This window comes from Esox lucius, chromosome 12, assembly GCF_011004845.1.
Source record: "Esox lucius isolate fEsoLuc1 chromosome 12, fEsoLuc1.pri, whole genome shotgun sequence".
Lineage (NCBI taxonomy): Eukaryota > Metazoa > Chordata > Actinopteri > Esociformes > Esocidae > Esox > Esox lucius.
This window is the reverse complement of record NC_047580.1, coordinates 13387774-13406226: the sequence shown is the minus strand read 5'-3', so window position 1 is coordinate 13406226 and position 18453 is coordinate 13387774. Positions and strand designations below refer to the sequence as shown.

General features: G+C 39.9%; 1 protein-coding gene across 1 annotated transcript; it reads left to right on the top strand.

Moving 5' to 3' along the window:
• Positions 1 to 2815: 2815 nt before the first annotated feature.
• Positions 2816 to 16612, top strand: LOC105013905 (choline/ethanolaminephosphotransferase 1-like). The gene is made up of 9 exons (XM_010875761.5): positions 2816 to 3255; positions 3853 to 4385; positions 4790 to 4937; positions 5236 to 5377; positions 5980 to 6064; positions 9146 to 9277; positions 11043 to 11201; positions 13313 to 13438; positions 13792 to 16612. Exons 2-9 carry the CDS (start codon positions 3966 to 3968, stop codon positions 13933 to 13935), a joined length of 1356 nt encoding a protein of 451 aa, XP_010874063.2. The 5' UTR covers positions 2816 to 3255; positions 3853 to 3965; the 3' UTR covers positions 13936 to 16612.
• The last annotated feature ends 1841 nt before the right edge of the window (positions 16613 to 18453 follow it).

Below are 18453 nucleotides of genomic sequence, written 5' to 3'. Positions count from 1 at the left end.
ATGAAAATACGCCACACACGTCACTTCCTTCAAGGTCAATGCTTTTGCTATATCCTAGCCGTCACCCTCTCTGCACACACATCCACAGTTGAGTTTGTATTAACGCATCGCAACTAACTTTAAGGTTCATATAATGCCTCCTACTGAGCTGGAGTGTGAGGCAGGTCCTAATAATACTTATCCTTATTCTTATCTTACAAACATATTCTACATCCTTCAAGCTAGTCTTGTTTCATACATTTCAAATGTTATTCCTTACAAAATACCTTAGCTATATCAAAAAAACTTTTTTGAACATGACAAAGAGAGTGCACAGATGTGGATTCTGAGATACATTTGTAGATAACTATATTTTGGCAAGCTGCTGTGTGATGCACATGTTTCTCCTATCACCAAGCTCTGTCAATATAATAGTGTTACATTTGTATAGAAAATATGCATATTATTTATATGTTGTTGAGATCAAATACTGTTCTGATAACTCTTTTTAATGTGAATATCCCCAAAGCCTGATATGGGAGTAATTCTTCATGTAGGTTTCTTGGAAGACTGAAATATCTGAGGACAGATTTTTCAAATGGTTTAAGACATTGCATCTCTTATTGGTTATTTAAAACTCTGAGTTCCGTGAGGTAAAAATAAGCATGCAGATGGCTTTTAGTCGCATAGCGGTGGAGTGTTGCCTGCAGGTGGCAGCACACACTATTTCACTCACGCATTCGCTCTTTGAGTTTCAGAGTGAATCTTCTGGGTTTTGAGGTGGATTCAGTTTGCAATTAGGGATCACATCTATTCACAGACAGGATGCTTTTTTGTTGTGCCGTTTCCCTGTTCTGTCCTACAGTAGATTGGTTGTGCATTAACATGACGGCTTCTTGGGATAATGATTTCCCTGGTGGCTGTCATCCCTCTTTGGCTGTTATGGATGCATGCGGCCCTCATGAAGGGATCCTCTGGTACCTGGTGCTCAATGCTCTCTCCACAGCCCCGTTCGAGCCTCTTCAGTCAGTGCCTGACCAGTTTTGTCATTTAAGAAAGGAGCATTATAGTGCTGTCGGTCTATCCCTTCCGCACTTTGTTTGCAGTTCATGACTCTAATGTTATGCTGCTCCCTAATTCAGCTTTTGTACCTGTCCCTGTTCCTTTCGGGTTCTAGATTTCCCCACCTAACCTTTTCTTGCTCATTTATATGGACTATACCGGGGATTCTGGTCCTGTAAACAGTTGTTTCTGTCATTTACGCATGGCAAGGTCTGTCCCACTAGGACACTGGGGCCATTTCTATGGTTTATCAGAACAAGCGTCACAAGTTGCCCCTGGGGTGCTTCCTCACTAACAGGGGGGTGGTGGATTCCTGGGGTCTCTTTAAGAGGTTGTCTGTGGTGGAGATTTGCACGGTGGCCCAATATTTGTTTTATCCGTTGTGTCACCGAGGTGACCGTCCAAAAGAGAACCTTGGACCGTTTGAAAGCGAACATTTATATAACCTTCATTCCCTGAGGGAGGGAATAAATGCCACTCTTCTTGGGTCCGATGCCATTTATGTTGCAGTGATGAGCGGTTCTGAAATCTGTGAATGCAGGTTTACTATGATATAGCTGCTGCAAACCTATAGGGCGTCATCTGGTGTAATTGTTTTTACAGATACGCTTGACACATATATGTTCCCCACTATTCCCTCCCTCAGGAATCACAAGATGTGTACATGTCCCAATGTTTTTATTCCAAACGTCCTTGCACCCTTTACCAAGGAAAGGATTTTAGTGGTTTATATTTTAAGTGTTTTCAAATGGATCCAACAAGACAATGATCAAGCACAAATCAAAACCCAGAAAGAAATGGCTAGCCCTGCAGTGGGCTAAATTATAGGGTTTTGGGAGCAAAGGATGGATACAGGAATGGAGGGCAGTCTACAAACATGAGGGTCTTTTATTAATTACTTGTGAGGAAGACTGGATAAAGGAAACAAAACCTGGAACTGCGAGCAGGATTCAAACGTATGCATCACCATGACGCAACTAACTGCAATGCAAGGTAGGGACTAAACCTCTATGACTTTCAGTGCCCCTGGGTGTGAAACAAAATGTCTGCAACTGTATTATATGATCCTATTAATATTTTTTGGGCTTCAGGGCAAATTGACAATAGGAATGTAGTGAACTAAATGTAAAACATGCACCGTCAAGACCTGATTTGTGGAGTGCCTCATGGCTTGGTTTTTGCTCGGACATGCTCTGTCAACTGTGGAACCTCATATAAACAGGTGTATGACTTACCAAAGATGTACATCAGTGAAGTTGTAGAAACATCTTGGATGTTCAAAGGAAAACAAGATGCACCTCTGCTTAACTCCCAGTGTCATAGCAAATAGTGTAAATACTTATATTGATCTTTATGTTACATTTTTTTACTAGATTTGCAAAAAAATCTTAAAACCTGGTTTGCTTTGTCATTGTTGGGTATTGCGTGTAGATTGCTAAGAAAAAATTATCTATTTAATGAGTTTTAGAAACATTGTAACATAAAATGTGGAAAACTAAAGGGTTCTGAATGCTCTCTGAATGCACTGTAACCACTGTAATTTTGCTTTGATCTAAAAAGAGTTCAACTCCTAATTCGAAATACTGGTCATAAATTAAATGTTGCTTACAGTGAGGCAGTTTAAGTAATGACTGTAAGGGACTTGAGATAAATATGCTAAATATATCTACAGAGATGTCTCCACCATAGACTGTATAAATAAGGTCTCCACCTAAAGGTACAAAACAACTTGGATTACGTCGCGGTAGTTCGTTTGGGGTGTTTCAAAGTAAGAGTCTAGTATACCTAATGAGCTGCTAATGAAAAGACAGATGCTGATTTATAGTTCAGTTAATATATTTGGATATTGAACTAATGCGACAATTCACAAATATGTTAATGAATGTATGTAATCAAATATACATAGCACAAAGAGCGATTGAACAAATGAGCCGTTTTTTTTCTTTTGTGCGCCGGAAGTGGGAAATCCCTACGCCTGTCAAATCCCCTTCAACGCGGCCGTCGTGTTTTGCGATATACAACGGAATTTGCTGATTATAGTCTTATACACTCCTGTCAGATACACTCCTGTCGCGTGTTCACTTGTCAGCTGCATAAAGTATAAGCTGACAGAAGAGTCGGGGGTTGTCACCACCGGTACTGTACCAGCGGTAGCTGTCAGCTACACCACGGCAGAGGCCACTACCGAGCGTATAGTCGAATCAAGCATTCAAAGTAAGAGATTTCCTGATTATTATCAATGTGTCATATCTTCAGAATCATTATTTTATGATGTCGACAACCTACCATATATTTATTTACATGTTTATGTATTATGTGTTATATAATGTTGTCGCCCTTTGGTGTGTTACAGTAGCTAACTATTAACAACCTATCACGTTAACGTTAGTTAGCTAGCTACTGTACTGTACATTAACTGGCCAATTGATTTTGTTTCTACGACTCTGTAGATAACTGGCTAACTACTTAACTAACGTTAACCTATCTAGTTATAATAGGGCTGGATGATATCAATATCCCAGTGATTTAACGTCGGTTTTCTGATTATTTGTGATTTGGTTAGGATTCATTTGCTAAAGTGCTAATAGCCTTGCTACTACTTAATAATGAATTCTCTATGTATTCAAGCCTTGCATTTATTTAGTATAATTGATAGCTGTTAGTAATGTCAGTAGAATCTATCAAAAATGTAATTGACTGGTCGATAAGTACCATATTTCTCTATTTAGCTTGTGCCCAGAATGCTGTTACAGTCGAACGATGCTTACCAGTATGGCCTACTAAACAGAAGTCACTCTTTCTTCTCATTAGGCTTTAGCCATTTGAAACGGGTGCTGTCCTAACTGGATTCTCTGGATTGGACTGTGGAGAGGGCATTCATAGGTGGAAAAGTTGCCACTTCAAGTGCGGTTTCGGTTTCCCCTATGAGTAGCAGCACCGGACAGAAGGCTACACGAACCCGGCCTGCCAAGCCAGGCCATGGGGCAGGGGGAACAATGACATGGACACCTCAGGACCAGAGTGTAGACCCTTCGTATAGGTCAACCACAACTGCTCTCCCCACTAAAGCCTGTGGTGGTGGGGGGAGCGCCTGTGTTCTGAGTAAGCTGATCCAAATGCCGGCTCCACCGCTGTCGCGCCACCAGCTGAAGAAGTTGGAGGAGCACAGGTACAGCAGCGCAGGTCGCTCCCTTCTGGAGCCCTTCATGCAGCACTACTGGGAGTGGCTAGTAGCACGCGTACCGTCGTGGATAGCCCCGAACCTCATCACTATCGTGGGCTTGGCCACCAACATTCTCACCACAATGGTGTTGGTGTACTACTGCCCCACTGCCACTGAACAGGTAGGTCCATGCCGGGGCATATTTGGGGATTCCACGGAGAAGACAAATGATTAGGCCACTATTTATTATTTATTATGCTTAAAGAGAAATAATTATCACAGTTTGACCAAATATTTTTGCCTATAGGCAATGACTTTGGACAAGCTTAGCTAAATACAGTGCAATTAGAAACCATTAGATATAGTTGCTTTTTACTTTCACTTTTGGTCTTACCTTAAATGAAGGTCACTGGTGAGGAAGACAAGCCAGGTTTATTTTTCTATTGCAAAAGTGCTTTTTTGTAATCTTTATTTGTTATGTGAGGTTTCCTATGCTGTTTACCCAAGTGTTTTGAAATCCCGTCATGTTTTCTTCCCTCCATACAGTTTGAAAGTCCTTGTTCACTCACTCTTTTTACCTTTCAGGCGCCTCTGTGGGCTTATTTGTCTTGCGCAGTGGGCCTCTTTATCTACCAGTCATTGGACGCCATTGATGGGAAACAGGCACGGCGTACCAATAGCAGCACCCCACTCGGAGAGCTCTTTGACCATGGCTGTGACTCCCTCTCAACAGGTCTGTGCGCTGGATTGTGTGTATACCTCTTCTGACTACCATACACAACTTGGTCAGTCTGCAAAGTTCATTAGAAAAAGGACATAACAAATACGCACTAAAGGGCAGACACAGTATACCAGTGAATGTAGACATGGGAAACCTAGAGATGTAAATAACAGGATTATTTAGGGAACACTGTGCTGTTATTTACCTTTTCACTCTATACAACACTCTCTGCATTAAGACATAGTGTGAAATCCAAATATACCTGCCTGCTTTGACTTTCTCTCTGGCTTCCTTCTTTCCCTTTCCTCAGTGTTTGTGGTCCTGGGCACCTGTATTGCTGTCCAGCTTGGCACTAACCCTGACTGGATGTTCTTCTGCTGCTTCGCCGGCATGTTCATGTTCTACTGTGCCCACTGGCAGACCTACGTATCGGGCACCCTGCGTTTTGGCATGTGAGTGAATGGGTGGGCAACCAGTGTGGGGTAACCAGAAAGGCGAACTGCGTGTCATGCCTGATGTTTCAGGAGGCTGGAGTGCTGGACTAGTTACAAGTACCTCTTATTCTTTGTCATTGAAGATCAAATCTTAATGACAAAGTCACTAGTCCTACTATTTATGTAACTGCACTCTTATGATTGGTTTGATGTGGGTCTATGGACACATTTTATTTATTTAACTTAAGATGTTCGTTGTACAGTTATATTTAGATTTGGATACTGGATCATCTCCTTATATATGTCACACACAGACATCTCGGACAGGTCTGGCTCGATGTTATTGGACTTTTTTGGAATTTCATGGCTAAATTAGTATGATATTAGTATGATAGTGATGACAAAACAATATATTACACATCCAGCCCATTTCGAACATTCTGAGAATGTACGGAGTTTGTAGAATGAGACAAATGTTACCTTTCTCCACACACAACCAACTGACAATCAAGCAGGACAGGTGCCATTTTTTGCAGGACCTCCTAGGAGGTGCTGTGTGTTTTTTTGAGTTAAGTGTGAAATCATTAACTGTTATCTTATATCTGTCTCTTCTGGTGCAGCATTGATGTGACGGAAGTGCAATTCTTCATTATATCCATGTATTTGCTGGCTGCCATTGGAGGATCAGCTTTTTGGCAGTTCTTGGTAATCCATTTAACCCATTTTATTCAGCAAATGATGGTTAGATTCTACTGCATAGAATGGCGAAGTTGTATAAAGATGGTAGACTCCATGTACTTTCCACAAATTGCCTTATTTGCTAAGTTTGCTTTGCACATGGTTACTATTTTGTTGTGACCACAGTATACATTATGTAAATTCCTGAAAGTAATTTTAAAATTAATTAATTTTCACTGAACTGCATTGCCCACCACAGTTAAATGTTTTGTTTAATTGTGAAACAACATTATATCTGAATTCCAATTCTTGGAACAAAGGTTGTTTGTCTATCATGTTTTATAGTTGTAAATTAAGAATATAGACAAAATTAGAACAATAATTCATCTAGCTAGCCCAAATAGAATTGTCAGAACTGTTTATCAAGGTAGTCCATCTTTGACATTTTATGTTGAAATTGTACAGGTTGAGGTTTGGGGAAATTCCCTTTGTAGTGCCTTGCAAAAGTATTCCAGCCCATCCCTAATTCTCGAATTTTACTGAATTACAAATGGTACGTTTACTTTTTAGTCTGTTTTTGCCAGGCCGCAAAAACAGAGGAGCCGGCCAAGAAGAGCAAATGTCTCTTACTGAGTGAGTGAGTGACTACCTCTTGTTAAATAGTATAGGGGTTAGAGATACGGACTCCAACGCAGGGGATCGGTATTCAAGCCTTGCCGCAGTCAAAGCAAATTATGTATTAGGATTTGTTCAGGATAGACAAAATCTTCGCTGGCCACAACCTTCAGAAACTTTTATAGTAAGCCTCAAATCAAATTGTTTACGGTTATATACTGATTATTTCTGATGGATTGTCAAAGTACACATCTGTGCATGCTTTTTGTGGTAATATACAGCAGATCACAACCCCTTGCACAGTAAAAGAGGAGGGGTTTCCATGGATCTCTCGTCTTTTCACTTGAGAAAAAGGCAGTTATCGTCACCTATATTGATAGTTATTGTATCAATGTCATTCACGAATGAAAGAAAAACAAACGTTGTTGTGCCATGAAATGAAATAGCTTTGGCAGTTTGGCAGTAATGTTCATCTTCAGTCTCGATAGCAGTTGTTCAATTCTTATGACTACTCCGAGTGTAACGTTAGTAAATAATTGTAAGTGTATTACTGGCTAATAAGCTGTTAAAATGGTTAGTGGAAAAAGCCATACATGCCGTGTTTCCACTGGTGTTTTACCCCGGCACCAGGGTCTCACCGGTGATTTATGCTAATGTTGGCTCCACATTTTCCTGTTTCTACTATACTTTTGGTACCAAGGACTTAAGGAGGGGCTCAGGTGTGGAGGGAGCAGTAAACTATTGACGCAATTTTGTTTTCCAGTTACGAAAAATAAAAGGCAATATTTCTTTGGTCGTAAAATGTAATAAACTATAACGCCATTCTCAGTTTGTTTACAATAAAACTAATTTCGTCCTCAAACTCCTGCGACCGGCTCCTTCTCCATCTACACTCGTAACTGTAAGCCAGTGTATTCATTATTTAGTTTGATAGTTTTGAAAATATCCTATATACCTTTAATAGAAGGATTTGGGAGAATTCAGAAGAGATTTTTATGTTGTAATAGGCAACGTCTTGGTCTCAGTGCTCCATTTGTCTATTGAGTCAATAAATCGGATGAAAACCATTATGAGAAGCCTAAAGCAAACGATACACATCGCCATTTGATAGAACAACTGAATGCCGCATTTTCACACCACGTCACGCGCCAAACCCCACCCTAAGTCCTAAAGTCCATGGCTTGGCACCAATTGGGAGCCAGGCTACTCGGCCATGGCCTAGCTTTCCAAAAACAATAACATTTCTCTGGTTCCACATTTGATATGTTGTCTTTGTACTGTTTTCAAATAAATGTAGTGATTAAATGATTTGCACGTCATTGCATTTTGTTTTTATTTGCAATTTACTCAGCTTCCCAATGTTTTTGGAAACAGGGTTGAAGATTAATAGCCACAGATCTTAATAATTCGTTTCTTAACCTAGCCAAAGTAAGCAGAAAGTAAATTTCCACAGCTTCTTGTTGTTGAAGCAAGGTACAAAGCAGTGTCCCTCAGAGTTATAGTCTTATGGAAAGATGAACAATCTGGATGCCTTGTTAATTTATCAATATATCTGCTGATAAGAACATTGCTGAGAGGACAACTGTGACTATTTATAAAATGTGCTTGTGGTGTGATTGGTACCACATTGTACAAAATATAAACCTCCCTTCTTCTGGCCAGTTAAGTGTGAAACTAATCTCACTGCCCTATAAAACTGTCATACATGATGCACACCACCTGATGTTACCCAGTGTGAAGTGCTCCTTAAATGGAACATCTGTAATTCAGTAAAATTTGAGAACTGGTATGAGTCAACTCAAAAAAGTTGAAAAGGAAGGTTTTGAGTGAGGTACAGAAGCGTTCAATTTGCAGGGGTCTCTTAATTTTAACCCTTCTGTTCCTCACTCAAAACCTTCCTTTTCTGCTTTTTTGGAAAGGAAAGAAAAATGTGCAGTGGTCTCTTAATTTTTTCCGGAGCTATATATTGAATTCAGTCTTCATCAATGTATAACTAACAGTCATTTAACTTTTCCTGTTTCCTACTTTCATCTGGTTTCATTTAAATATCATCATGTCGTTCAATGTCTAACTATTAAGAGGGGTTTGGTAAATTTTTTACTGCCATCACAAGGCAATCTGAAATGTCCATTCCACCTGAACAGTCTGAAGTTGTAGGCATTTTCTTCAAACATCTCTTACACCAAAAGGGCATTATTATAATTTTTATAGAGTTTTATTATGAACTCAATAGTGTGAAATATCTGCAACAAAACAGGAAACCACGATTTTGACTGCACCTGGCCTTTTAAGGTTTATGTTGTGGCTTGTGCAAATGCTTCAGAAATTCATTATTTTCCTTTTCCTGTCAGTAAGCACAGATCTATCAAAGTTTTCATAGGTGTAAGCCAAATGTCCTTTTACTTCCACCAGGTCAAATCTGTGTTTACTTCTAGGAATGCAGGAAAGATGCAAAAATGATCATGTTGTTATTATTAACCCACAAACACACAGATCCCTGTGGTGAACATCGAGATTAAGATCATTCCAGCCATCCTGACTGTGGCTGGAGCCATCTTCTCCTGCACCAATTACTTCCGGGTCATATTCACAGGAGGAGTAGGGAAGAACGGATCCACCATAGCGGTAAGAAAGACGTGGTCTATCCTGGCTGACCAGACCCAGTTGAATTTTATGCCTGATAAAAGATGACTTCGGTTTACGGGTCACCAGTGTAAATTGTTGTTTCAAACTATACAATTTCACTATGCTCATTTTGTTGGTAACTTCAATTTATGTAGGATTGCGATACATTAGTTATTATAAGTACATTAAATAGCATATGTATTCACCCCCAAAGTGACTAGCACATTTTTGTAATGTTAATATATAGAACAAAAATACTTTTTTGGGGGATTTTCTGTCACTCATTAAGTATTAAAGTGTAATGCACAACCATCACTTACCGAAGTCCGTCCACCGACAGGGCAAGGGGTTATTTGTCTGAGAAACAGAGACCAATGTAAGGGGCTGATTGTATTTTAAAAATGAAAATGGTTGACCATCAACCAAGCAAAAGATATTTTCACATCACCTAAAAACCATTCAAAATACAGATTCAAAAGTAGATCGAGTGCACATGGTCTCAAAGACAAACTCTCCTGCCCAACAATATGCATGCAATGGTTGCCTACAGGCCCCCTGTACAAACAACTTACCGAAATATTAAAACATATATAGCCTTGATTAGCTATATATTTATAATGCAGAATGTATTCTAACTTAAAGATGTCATCTTGCCTGAAAAATCGAGCTCATGTTGTAGGGTTGTTTTGACTTACTTGCCATTCTTGCAGCTAACAGAGAGAGCACTAGTTACTATTTTTATTGCTGTGTTTATTTTTTTTAATCGCTGTCACAAGCCCAACCCGACTACAGTATCACAATTTAAGCCCCCGTCCGGTCTTGATAGTGTTTCAGGCTGAGAATGAACTCCCCATTTCTGGGCCACAATGTCTTCAGCGGGCTTTCATGCTACTAGCCTTTCATTCAGATCACTCAACCCCTTTTAGCATTTTTATGATTTAGGCCTAGCTGGCTGAACGTGTTGTGAGCGTGATTTGTCTGCATAGAGCCAAGCTGTGGCGACCTTCCTATAGTATTAATTTACAATAAAGTCAATGACCCGATGTACGCATTCCTGTGCAGAATTGACTCTTATTCTGTTCCCATGTCCTGTTTGTTGTCCTTTTCCACTATGCGAAGCAGTATGTTTTTAATTGACACTGACGATTTAAGCCGTGTCCCTGATTATCATCCGTATAGTAGGGAGAACAAGTATTTGATACACTGCCAATTTTGCAGGTTTTCCTACTTAAAAAGCATGTAGAAGTCTGTAATGAAGTTTTGTCTTAGGTACACTTCAACTGTGAGTGACGGAATCTAGAACAAAAATCCAGAAAATCACATTGTATGATTTTTAAGTAATTAGACATAAGTATTTGATCACCTACCAACCAGTAAGAATTCCGGCAAGTTCATCCAATATCTCAAGACAATCAACAGCGACCAGAGACTGCAAAGGAACTCTCTTAAATTCTGTAGTAAAAAACTTAGTTCACGATTGCAATCCTTCCGTAATTCTGTGATGCCAAATGTTTTTATTTTATTTGTATATTTTTTTAATAGCTTTTTCAAGCTTTTTTTCCAATATATATTGCGCTATATCCACGATCTGGATACACCAAACACATTTGGCAGCCATTTATGGTACTGAATGTACCACTGCAGTCGGTATATTTAATTTCTAGGTCTCCATAAAACAATAGATTTTCACTGCTGTGTAGAACCACGTTTCAGTATATTGATCTCTCTGTAGGTGGTTAATATGCAGTTCCATCTTCTTCCTCAGGGAACGAGTGTCCTGTCGCCATTCTTCCATATAGGTTCAGTCATCATTCTTGCCGTCATGATCTATAAGAAGTCTGCATCCCAGCTGTTTGAGAAGCACCCCTGTCTCTATGTCCTGGCCTTTGGGTTTGTGTCGGCCAAGATCACCAACAAGCTAGTGGTAAGGAAACAGACGACCTGGGGGAGTGTTTGTTAAGGCACACCATGGTGTTGTTAAACTGAACACATGCTTTTTTTTATTGGACACTGTTAGATTGTCTTTCAAAACAGAATTATTCTCTTTCATTCCGTACCTACTGGACATGAAACGGTGAAAAGAAAGTCTATGTTAAAATATCCTATTCTTATACTATATTATATTCCTTCACAGTACACCTTTGCAGTTTTCTTCCAAGGCCTTACTGATCACTGAATCTTTGCCTGTGGACACACTGGACACACTGAAATCCATGGAAAATGAAACATACTTGTCTCCACTTCCTATAGCAGTAACATTTCAAATCACGATCATCTCTGCCAAGGTGTGAATGGTTGAAAGCTTCAGTAGTCACTGTTACGGCTGGGCACACATTCAAATCAGCCATTTCTGCCCCAGCTGCCTGCGCAGCTAATTCTACCGTTTCTTACTTGATCCGGGTAAAAAGATTTACACCCTTAACAGTCAGCTGGAGACCCCTTCTTTCTAAAGATGGCAACCTCTGTTATCACAGCCACTACCTGTTCAACCTCTCTCTACAAACTTCTCATTTCTCAAAAGGGGTGACAAGCTAGACCCAGACTTGTATAGGTTGATTTCCATAACTTTCTGGATGTCTGGTAAAAAATATGTTAAGCTACCTCTTTGAGTACAATATACTCCGATCAGCCATAACATTATGACCACAGACAGGTGAAGTGAATAACACTGATAATCTGGTTATCATGGCACCTGGTGGGATATATTAGGCTGCAAGTGACCATTCTGTCCTCAAAGTTGATGTGTTAGAAGCAGGAAAAATGGGCAAGTATAAGGTTCTGAGTGACTCTGACAAGGGCCAAATTGTGATGGCTAGATGACTGGGTCAGAGCATCTCCAAAACTGCAGCCCTTGTGGGGTGTTCCCGGTCTGCAGTGGTCAGTACCTATCAAAAGTGGTCCAAGGAAGGAAAAGGGTGAACCGGCGACAGGGTCATGGGTGGCCAAGGCTCATTGATGCACGTGGGGAGCGAAGGCTGGCCCGTGTGGTCTGATCCAACAGACGAGCTAATGTATATCAAATTGAGGAAAGAGTTAATTCTGGTACTGATAGTATGTTGTCAGAACACACAGTGCATCACAGTTGGTTGTGTATGGGGCTGCGTGGCCGCAGACCAGTCAGGGTGCTCAGGCTGACCTCTGTCCACTGCCGAAAGCGCCTACAATGGGCATGTGAGCATCCCTGGAAGGCCTGGTCTGATGAATCACGTTTCCTTTTACATCACATGGATGGCTGGGTGTGTGTGCGTCGCTTACCTGGAGAACACATGGCACCAGGATGCACTATGGGAAGAAGGCAAGCCGGTGGAGGCAGTGTGATGCTTTTGGCAATGTTCTTCTGGGAAACCTTGGGTCCTGCCATTCATGTGGATGTTACTTTGACACGTATCACCTACCTGAGCACTGTTGCAGACCATGTGCACCCTTTAAAGGCCACGGTATACCCTGATGGCATTGATCTCTTAACAGGATAATGCGCCCTGCCACAAAGTGGTTCAGGAATGGTTTGAGGAACACAGCAATGAGTTCAAGGTGTTGACTTGGCCTCCAAATTCCCCAGATCTCAATCCGTTCGAGCATCTGTGGGATGTGCTGGACAAATAGGTCTGATCCATAGAGGCCCCACCTCGCAACTTACAGGACTTAAAGGATCTGTTGCTAACGTCTTGGTGCCAGATACCACAGCACACTTTCAGAGGTCTAGTGGAGTCCATGCCTTGAAGGGTCAAGGCTGTTTTGTCAGTGAAAGGGGGACCTCCACAGTATTAGGCAGGTGGTCATAATGTAATGGCTGATCGTGTACATGCCAATATCAGCCACTTTCCTTCTAAAGATAGAGAAATCAAGGAGTGGCGTCGGACCGGTGGGAAAAGGATACTAAGTACATATGGCCCTAACATGTGGAGGTGCACTCGAACGTTTAAATCTCTAATAAAGCGGGGAGGGGCCCTCATAGACTGCCTATGTGCAGGGCCCAGAATTTTGTACATGTTGCCCCTTTAACGCATTTCTGCTTTTGTTTTGTTTGTTTTACAGGTAGCTCATATGACAAAAAGTGAGATGTATCTCCATGACTTGGCTTACCTGGGGCCCGGGTTGCTCTTCTTGGACCAGTATTTTAACAGCTTCATAGATGAGTACTTGGTACTCTGGGTGGCTCTGGTAAGTCACTACAACTCAATGGCTTAATCCTTCAATCCAAACTCACTTAGCAATGCATTGATAGGAATAGGAGCAGTGGAAATTACACTTGAATGTTCTGGATTCACACCTTTGTCACTGTTGCAGAAATACACAGCAAGTAATTGATACTACTAATGCAGACACACTTGACCTTATGGTCCAATTATTGGCAAAGTCAAAACTGCCTTTTTGTGGTTAATTAAGTAATATACCAATGTCTGTCTCTGGTGTGCATTTTGCAATACAATGTAGATTGCTTCATTTTCTTTTTTTTTTAAGAGCCTTCAATATAATGTGGTTTCCATCAATCCACTGTTTTTCTTTTTGTCCAGTTCTTGTCCATCTTTGACCTGGTGCGCTACTGCGTTAGCGTCTGCAACCAGATCGCCTCTCATCTGCACATCTTCGTGTTCAAGATTAAACCCATCAACCTGCGACCATCCACTGGCTCGCAGCCAGGCAAAGATAGCTGGTGACACTGGTGTCACTGATCTTGTGACACTGCTGACAGGTGGTGACACAGTCCGGATGGAACGGGTGTGAGTCACCTAACTGCCTCCCCCTCATCTTCACAGGGTTCATACTGGATGAGTTCCATTGGAGGCGGTCTTTCTATGAATGTATAATGCTGCGTTCACAACAACTTGTAAGTCTGTGATTAGAAACATAGGACTGGGAAATATCTACTTGAATGTTCATCCAACTGGTAATTATAAAGGGAAACAAGTCTAACTTTGTTGTGTTCCGAGTTTACCACTTTCACTGACATCATTTGTCAATAAAGACAGCAAGCATGGTCTCATCTTCAGCAGTTGTTTTTTATGATAATAACAACTTGCAAATTGTTGATACAAAATAGTTCTGTTAATCTTTCTTTTGATTTAGGAAGTGATCGCATCTCTGGAAGTTTTATGGGCAAAGAATATCAAAACAACCGCAAGCCTTATAATGACATTTATATTTCCCAGTTCAAAATGTGAATGCATCCATGTCTTATTTAGGACTTTCTAACTACCCACTCTCTGGTGTGGTTATGAACGCAGCATTAGCTAAGTAAATAAGGAATACATTGAGTGCAGGGAAATTGAGATGAAAAGTTTTTATTGAAAATAATGTATTTCTGTCTCTTTGGTGTGCAATAATGCAAAGTTTTTGCAGATGTGATGTTTGGTGTAAAAGGTTCATAGTTGAAGAGGTGAATGAGGAAGATGTTTTCTGTTGAGGTTTAGTTTGTCATAAAAGATAACCTTTTTATTTGGTAACAATCTCTTCATGATTTAGAAGTTGTCTAACCAAATGATATGGATATAGGCGTTCATGTTGCTTAATATAACAATGCAGCAACTATCCATATATTAGTTATATTTTGGACTAGAATGCACTGGGGAAAAAAAAATCCATGGGGTGAGGCAGGTTATACCTAAGTTATATTATACTTAACTAAAAGAAAAACACATACCATTTATTGACATGTTTGTGTTGGAGCAATATGAATGATAAATGTAACTTTTTTCAGTATTGGTACCTGTTCAGCTCATCAATGTACAATACCCACTTGTGGTTCCACTAGAGGAAATGTTAGTCTTCTGTTGATGGTGTAGCTCAAAGTAGTTGTGTGTAGTATTTCTAAATCCAGATTGCATTCAGTGAAAAGAACGCATGTCTTTTAAGACTGCCTTGCATTTCTGTTGATAATTCACCCTTGCCTAGTGTACATTAGGATGCACAAGTAGGGCACTAAAGTGCAAGGTTTTCAAAAGCCCCAACAAACAAGAAAAGCAGTGTCTCATGTTTACATAATATGGCTATGTACTTCATTTCGTCCCATATGTTTGTTGTAAAAATGGATCTGTGCATTCTACAACTCTATGAGTAAGTTATAAATTGTGTTATGTGATGGAAGTTTTCCGTTACAAGCATTCATACTCTTTACCATGAGGAAGTTGACTTATCATTATGCTTTGGTAGCAAACGTTTAATTAGTAAGATATCAGTTCTGTCCACAAAAGTAATTTTTGACTCCATAAATTAGAAAAGGGCAATTTGGAATGTTTTTCTAATAGGTGTTACTCTATCAGTTCTTTTAGTTATTTTCTTGGTTTTATCTCTTCAAAAATATGTTTTTAACTGTGTTGCTTAGTTGAACTGTGGGTGTACTGTAGCATAGATCAAATATGAGTCATTGAGGCTGCTTATAAGTGTTACCTCACTGCTTGAAGGAACTGGTTAATGTGAAAAATACAAAAATACATTATGCAACAGTTTCCTGAATTAGAATGGAAGAAGTAAACAGCATTCAAATGGAAGTTTGGAAAAGACTGCATGAAATAGCCTAGTGTTAGGCCTATGACATAGTTTTAGGCCTATGAGCTAGTGTTAGGCCTATGACATAGTTTTAGGCCTATGAGCTAGTGTTAGGCCAATGAGCTGGTGTCAGGCCTATGAGCTACACTATACATATTTGATTTGTTAATTGATTAATAAAGTGATGCACACATCTAGGTGTTTTCTTCTAATTCACTCCCTTATCTTACCCCCTACTTCAACTAACCCAGAGCCGCTCTGGTGTCATGGCAGCTGCATCCCATAATATTTCTCTCCATTTTAGTGTAACATTAAATGGTCTGGTAAGCTTTGTTGCACAGTAGCTCATCAGTCTGTTGTGTGTATAACTGGTCCCTCCACCCATTCTGTTTGAAGTTTCATCATTAAACAAGTATTAATGTAGAGAACTATATCGGTACATACAGTAGCAGTACTGTCCATGGTAAAAGAAACATTTGTTTTCAACAAAAATGTATGTTTCTACTATTTATTACCCTACCAATTTAGCTATTATCAAACAGTGATGCACAGATTATTGAAATGTCTGTCATTACTGTATCTTAAGAAGTGAATAGCTTTTCACTGTTTTCTTTTTGTATGATATGCATGGGGGTGGCATTACAACCCAATGTAACAGTCACAGCCAAAGGCCACAAGGAGAGATGTTGTATCTGTAACTGATGGTGTTTAACCAATTGAAACACCCCTTCAAAAGTAACACATTTGCCCCTTGGATTGTTCCAGTACTTCCTAAACAATGCAGAGACTTTGAAGAGGGTGTATAATTGGTTGTAAAAAATTTAATAAAAATTGGCTTCTGTCATTTCTTCTTAGTGTTGTTTAATGCCGTTCCAATGGTTTCTAATTAGATTTTTGGTAAACATTTTTACCTTTCTGTTAAAGAAAATCATACTTTTTTATTAAACAAGCTTATAAAAATAAAGATTGCTATATTTATAAAATATGATCTAGAGTCTTGCTACTGTATGTCTATTGAGTGACTATATTTTATGTTGCATGACCATGTTTAGTTTTCTACATTTCAGATGTATAAGAGTGAAGAAGATGGACAAAGTTTAACCAGTGATCTTCACCATAAATGTCAACCAACTATGGGTTTGATACCATGGTGTTCTAACACTTAAACAAGTATTTTAACCAAACCACACATTCCTTTGCTGTACATAGTTAATCCAAATCTTTGATAGCTGTATAGTGTCTTATGACATTCTGCTTTATTTTCTCGGTATAGAGTGGCTTTGGGATGTATTCAGACATTCAGGTTCTCCAAAATTTTTTTGTTATAGACTTAATTTATAATTGATTACTTTTTTGTTTTTGCTGTCAACTTAGAAAAAATGACAAAGCGATAAACACGGATATAGATATTTGGGCTAATTTCTTGAAAATATACATATCTCATGTGCGTAAGTATTCATATCTTTGTCGAAGGGCCTTTGGCAGGGATCACAGCTTCAAGCCTTCGTCAGTGTGCATTTACCAGCTTTGCGCTCCTGGATTTGGGGAGTTTCCACTATTCTTCCTTGCTGATCCTCTGAAATTGGATAGGGAGTTTCGCTGCACAGCAATCTACAGTCCTCCCTTCAGATGTTTAATGGAGTTACTTTGGCTGGGCTACTCAAGGACATTCACTGACTTGAATCAAAGCCACTCCAGAGTTGTCTTGGCTGTGTGCTTTGGGACACTGTTGTGGTGAAAGATTAATCTTTGTCTGAGGTACTGTGCATCTGAGATCATTCTTCAGGGACCTCTCTGTGTTTTGCTCTGATCATCCTTAGCTCAATTCAATTCTGATCAGTCTACCCGACCCTGCCACTGAGAAGCATCCCCATAGCTTTACCATAGGGATGGTATTAGCCAGGCAATTGTTTCATTTGTTTTTGATAGACGTAGCATTTGGTATAGTTCAAACTTGGTCTCATCAGACCAGTGAATCTATCCTCATGTTCTTAGGTCTTGTTTGGCAACCATCAGGCGGCATTATTTAGAGATGGCTTCCGTCAAGCCATATTGCTGTAAAGGCCTGGTTGTGTTTTGTAGAGATGGTTCTCCTTCTGGAAGGTTTTCCCATTTCTGCAGAGAAACTCTGAAGCACTGTTAGAGTGGCCACCGGGTTCTGGATGACTTCCCTGTGCAAGCTCTTTCTTGGCCGGTTACTTTGTCTGGAAAGCCAGTTTTGTAAAGATTTGGTGGCTCCAAACTTCTTCCATGTCACATTGATGGAGCCCACAATGCTTCTAGGATCTCATCTAATATCAATGGATAATTGGACTTAATGGCATGGTTTTTGCACATGACATGCATTGTGAAGTGTGTGACCTTATATACACAGGTCTGTGCCTTTCCAAATAATGACTTATTAATTTAATTTCCTACAGGTGGACTCCAACTTCTAGAGACATCTCAACATGATCAAAGGACACAGAATGCTTCTGAGCTCAGTTTGGAGTGTAATGAAAACGGGTCTGAAATATGAACTAACTTTTTTTCGTTTTGTCATTATGGGGTATTGTGAGTAGATCAATGAAATGTGATAAAGAAATCTATTGTGACTGTACATCCACGATGGCAATGCAATACTCTACATATTCAGTTACAAGGTCTTGCGCTGCTATATTATTGTGCTGGGGGATTGGGTCAGTTCTCCT

What these genes read in the sequence shown, in the direction of transcription:
- LOC105013905 (XM_010875761.5), top strand. Translation starts at nt 3,966, where the DNA reads ATGAGTAGCAGCACCGGACAGAAGGCTACACGAACCCGGCCTGCCAAG. An exon ending in GGCACCCTGCGTTTTGGCAT is followed by an intron (nt 5,378 to 5,979) that starts GTGAGTGAATGG and finishes CTTCTGGTGCAG; the next exon opens with CATTGATGTGACGGAAGTGC. An exon ending in TGGTACTCTGGGTGGCTCTG is followed by an intron (nt 13,439 to 13,791) that starts GTAAGTCACTAC and finishes CTTTTTGTCCAG; the next exon opens with TTCTTGTCCATCTTTGACCT.